Source organism: Nanorana parkeri, unplaced genomic scaffold (genome assembly GCF_000935625.1).
Source record: "Nanorana parkeri isolate BGI_ZX_2015 unplaced genomic scaffold, ASM93562v1 scaffold173, whole genome shotgun sequence".
NCBI lineage: Eukaryota > Metazoa > Chordata > Amphibia > Anura > Dicroglossidae > Nanorana > Nanorana parkeri.
Window position 1 is genome coordinate 1336661 of NW_017306441.1, and position 5807 is coordinate 1342467.

At 49.7% G+C, this 5807-nt stretch overlaps 1 protein-coding gene across 1 annotated transcript in view; it reads right to left on the reverse strand.

The window, feature by feature from the left end:
* The window catches only part of ERF (ETS2 repressor factor), a 63726-nt gene extending 58780 nt beyond the window's left edge, over positions 1 to 4946 (reverse strand). The window contains exon 1 of the mRNA XM_018554776.1: positions 4817 to 4946. Within this exon, the coding sequence (XP_018410278.1) occupies positions 4817 to 4838 (22 nt within the window). The 5' untranslated portion in view covers positions 4839 to 4946. The remainder of the gene's footprint in view (positions 1 to 4816) is intronic.
* Positions 4947 to 5807: the final 861 nt, after the last annotated feature.

A 5807-nucleotide genomic window follows, 5' to 3' on the forward strand; every position in this document is an offset into this window, starting at 1 on the left:
GGCAGGGGAGCTCAGCACTTCCAGCTGTTGTGGAACTACAAATCCCATGAGGCAATGCAAAAATTGTCACAGACATGACTCCTACATACAGATGCACGATGGGATTTGTAGCTTAACTGCAGCTGGAGGGCCAGAGCTTGCCGCCCCAGTCGAGGGGGATCATCCACAACATGTCCGATTACATGCATCAGGGTGGGTGCCGTCGGCTGTCATTGCTTTGTATAGGGCTTCCAGCCTACACGGAGCAATTCCTGAGTCTTACCCAAGGGGCCCCAACCGCAAGTGTGAATGGGGCCCAATGCGAATGCTCACACAAACATGCCTCTCTATTTACATATCATCCAACAGTCCAGAAATCAGTATGAGCCATATTTCAGGCACTGGAGGCCACACAAGAGGAAGAGCATGGTGAGGACCTTTATACTTCTTCCTAGCCTAATAAGCAGACAGGTGATAATAGCTGTGAGCAGTTCGGCAGGGTTATATAAAATCACAAATATGGCTGAACAGCATTGGAAGAATCTGGGCAGGTAAATGAGTTCACTTCCATACATTTCACCTGTATACTTAGCGGTCTGAGCCTTCAAACCAAAATAATGGAATATATTGCAGCTAACCATACACTGGTGGAACATAGACCGCCACCGCTCCATTGGACAACTCACTTAATCAACTTTTGCCTAACGAGCCGGCCTGAAAATTGTCGGCTCAACAGTGACTACAGCCGATCCGGTCCAGGAAGTTGTCCTAGTATTCTGACAGCAGCACCCCTGTCGCTTTCAGAATACAACAGCCCGGCAGGAGGCCCACCCACCCCAATCCACACTGGTGGTCTAACTGGGTCCACCCTTCAAGTTTTTCAAGCAGACCAGATCGGATACCCAATATAGGTCTATGGGTGTAAACAGACAGGAGTCCATTTACACCCGACTCTGGCTAGGTCCGGAAAAACAAATGGAACAGAGTTCCCTTTCGCCGGAATGGATTGTGCCGGATCAGGGGTAATTGTCTGTTTACATCCATCTGTCCCCCCCCTAGACAGACATGGGGTCTGCTAGTTTAAGTTCCTTCAGGAACACATTCCTGAATGCGTATCACTCCAATCAGGAGGAGATCCGGGCACGTGTGAAAGGGACCTTAGCCATCTGGGTGACAACACTCACTCCCTGTACTGTATGGAGAAGCAGCGTTGTCACCCTAGGCTGCTCTCCCAATTTGCACTACAGACAGCCGCCTCATTACAGGGAACGTTGTGTAGTCCATAGATGAACTAGAAAGCTAATAACAGTAAATAAAATCAGTTCAATGCACAGCAAGTTACAAGAACACTGAATCCGGATCAACACGTCTCTGTACTTGCAGAAAATGTATGTAGCCAGAAAAAGGAATGCAGCCACCACATCTACAGACTGACAAGCTGCAATATTAGACATTGTTGTTCTTGGGTTTAGAGAGCGAGCTCTTGCATCCCGAACAAGATGTCGCGCTTTCAGGACCCAGGAACGCATTCAGTAACGCTCAGCGCTGCGGACATAGCGGTGAACACAGGACGTCCAAGAACTTATATAACAAGTCCTCATACAAAACGAAAGGTTACTCCTTCCGAATTCAACCCGATCGATCACGGCCACCCGGCCGGAATGCAAAAGCGCAAATCAACTCTGGAGAAAAAAAACAAAACAATATGCAGATCTTTTTTTTATTTTTATTTATAACAATGTATACAAATCTGAATATGTCATTGCGATAAACTCTGCCTAGGGGCATTGCACACGTGCATGTGTCCTCGAAGTGACAGAGGGGCCACTGGCGATGACAAGGAGCCACCCTGTAAGGACCCAGCACATGCGATTTATAGGATCTTCACAAAACAGCTGGCAGCATCCCATTAAAGTGCCACTAACAACAACACTGCTACACAGCAGCAGCCTGGAAATAAAAAAAACAGATGTAACCAGCAGCAGTCCGGCCACTCAGGGGTTAATCCGCAGGGAAAGGCTGAGCTCATGGAAAGTAAATTGCCATTAGCGGCTTGTGGACAAAGTTTAGAGGCGATCCACGCCTTAACCCGTGCGGGGCCGGCCGGCGGGGCCACCGTCACCGCTGCACGTTGTTTGTCGGAAACTAAAAGTTCCATTTGGAACGCGGAGCTCGGATACAAGTGCATCCGCCCGGGGAGCGGGGGGACTGGAAACCGACAGAGGACCCCGGTGTTAAGGACCCCCGCGGACAATGACAGCCCGGGACACCGTTATAGGGAACTTCCGATGGATTCCACCGAAAACACACACACTACAACACAACGGTGTGTGCGGCTCATCATACACAACACACCGTGTAGACTGATCCATTGGCCCGATGTCAGCTCGGATCTGAACTTTAACACAATCACACAACAACACTACCCAGTAATGTACAACAATCCCTGACCTGTACTACAATAACACAACACTATCCCGGCAACGTACACAATCCCTGACCTGCACTACAATCACACAACACAATAGCAACACACATGTACACAATCCCTGACCTGTACTTCACTACAATCGCAACACTATAGCAGCAAACACGTACACAGTTCCTGATCTGCACTACAATACAATCACACAACACTACCTTGGTAAACATGTACACAATCCCCGACCTGCACTACAATCACACACTATCAGCAACGATATACACAATCCCAGATCTCCATTGTATCCGCAGCACACAACACAGCCCTGATGTACACATTCCCAGATCTGCACCGTACTACAATCACACAACACTATAGCAGCAAAACAAAATCTCAAGATTTAAACTTTGCTGCTATAGTGTTGTGTGACTGTACTAGTACAGATCCTGGATTGTGTGCATGGTTGCTGATATAGGGCTGTGTGATTGTAGTGAAGTGCAGATCAGGGATTGTGTGCATGGCTTTTGGTAGAGTTGTGTGATTGGAGAACAATGCGGATCTGGGATTGTGTACATGGTTGCTGCCATAGCGTTGTGTGATTGTAGTAAAGTGCAGATCTGGGAATGTGTACATCAGTGCTGTGTGCTGCTGGTACAATGGAGATCTGGGATTGTGTACATTGCTGGTAAAGTGTTGTGGGATTGTAGTACAGATCAGTGATTGTGTACATGGTTGCTGCTGCTATAGTGTTGTGTGAGTGCAGTAAACGTACACAATCCTTGGATCTGCTCTTTACTACAATTACACAACACTGTCCCAGCAATGTACACAATCCTAGACCTGCGCTACAAATCACACAAACCTTTATCAACAATGATGTACACATTCCCAGATCTGCATTTCACTACAAAGCACAAAACACTTTACAAGCAGCACACAATCCCAGGTCTGCAGTTCACTACAATCTCACGCACACTTTGCTGCGACAACAACCACACAGCCGAACCCACACACACACGTATCTATCTGCGACCGATCTGGGTACCGCTGACGACAAACAAGCGATTCAAATATCAAAACACAATACACACGCGAGATTATTCTAAACTACGAATATTGATGGAAATACAAACAATCCGATTGTATAGGTGAGCAATCGGTCCTCGTGACAAATATCGGTATGGACGTCGCTGGGGTGGTGGCGACCAGTCGTCGTCGTGACAATCGGTATTGATGTCGCCGGGGTGACGGCGATCAGTCGGCGTGAAATGGGTTAAACGTGCAACTTTGTGGCACCTACACCGATATCCGTTCAAGAGATCCGAAATGATCGACAAGAACGCCACAGCCAATCAATGACACCGATCCTTTGGCGGGTCGTTTGACGAGAGTGTAAGCTCTCAGGGTCAGGACTCTCGTCACCATCGTGTATTGTATCTAACGTCTTCCTTGTATTGTACAGCACTGCACACACTGCTGGCGCTATATAAATCCTTTATAATTCATACAATCTCTGTACAATTAATGCCAGATCTGCCACAACTATGTAACCTCTCTAGTCCATACAATCAATCCGCATCCAATCCGGATTGGAGACCTCACACTGCACAGATCTATAAGAAATTGTACAATGTGATTGTAAGCAGCTGAAGGTGGCCACACACGTATCGATTTCTTAATGCAGATACAACCGATTGCAAAACAAGCGATCATTGATTAAAGTATTATGCAACAACGCATGCAATATCGATTGATTATAATTAAAAGATAAATTGAATCAATCAGTTGTCTGACACACACATGCAGATATTAGTTTGATCAATGAAATTCCACCACGGTTGATCGGCTTTGCAGCATCAAAATCGGTTGGAAGCTCACCAGATCGATCGAATGAAGGGTCTCATAGCTGCACTGAACAATCGATTCAATGATTATGTTGACACATGCGTGGCCACTAGACATCGCGTGACCAGTCGATTGATCATATCGATAGGTGTATGGCCACCGCATATAGGGAGCTTTCACTCCACATTGGGGAAAAGTGCAGCAAAAGTTTTTTTCTGCTATGCGGACCAATCAGAAGGCGCACACAAGTCCATATCGTTCGCTATGTGCACTCCTGCAGCACTTTGCCATCATTCAGCCCGCCGGTCATACACGATCCCAGTCCGCCCATTCACAGGACCAGGACCGATGTCCGCAAACTGCAGCTGTTGCCAGTAGCAACCGACCAGTGTGGTTGCCACGGGTGCTACTTTTAGCCCCTCCGCAGTTTCTAGACAGCGGCGGGCGGCCCCGGAGCGCAGGGAAAACAAAGTTGGGCCGCCAGCAACAAGTGCGGCTGGAAAGTGAGAGGAGCGAGCGTGCCATGTGGCCGGGCTGCAGCTCGGCGGAGTTGTGGGACGTGGTTGGTACCTGGCTCGGCCGGGGTCTTCATGGCTGTGTCCGGCTGTCTGTGCTCTCCGCTCGGTGCCTGGCTCCGGTATGAGTGTCTCCTCCTCCTCCCGCTCGGGCCCCGGGCTCTCCTCCGCCTCCTCTTCTCCTCCTCCCCGCCCGCTCACATTACACCCGCGGGACGCCCACGCCGCGGGGAGCCGCCCCCTCATGACGTCACCCAGCACACCGCGTCGCCATGGAGACTCCCCTCACCTCTCGACGCGGCGTCTACGTCACGGGACGGGGAACTGGAGTGCGGAGCATGCTGCTGAGTGCGGCGGAGGGGACGCCGAGCCCGGGGAGGGGGTAGCGCAGTGTATAGAGGGGGCCGCTGACTGTATGAAGAGTGGAGTGTCAGCACAGTGTATAGAGGGGGCCGCTGACTGTATGAAGAGTGGAGTGTCAGCACAGTGTATGAGGAGTGGAGGGTCAGCACAGTGTATGAGGAGTGGAGGGTCAGCACAGTGTATAGAGGGGGCCAGTGTCACTTTGAGTGGAGGGTCAGCATGGTATATACAGAGGACTGGTGCACGTGTGCTGAGTGTAGACGGGCAGCACAGTGTGAAGATGGGACCAGTGCCAGTATAAGGAGTGGAGGGGGCAACACAGTGTATAGGTGGGACTAATGTCAGTTTGACAAGGACCAGCACAGTGTCTATATGGGAGCAATGTCAGTAAAAGGAGGGCCAGCACAGTGTATAGAGAAGACTCAAGTCTGTACGAGGAGGAGCAGGGGGGCAGCACAGTATCTGGTTGGGCGCAATGGTGTTTATAAACGAAGGGGGTGCAGTACCAGTGAGAGAAGACAACACAGCATTTACCATCATAGGGTCTGATGGTGAGGGATGTCTATGTGGAAGGAATGGTGAGGGATGTCGGTGTGGAGGGAATGGTGAGGGATGTCGGTGTGGAGGAATGGTGAGGGAACATCTATGTGGAGGGAATGGTGAGGGACGTCTATGTGGAGGGA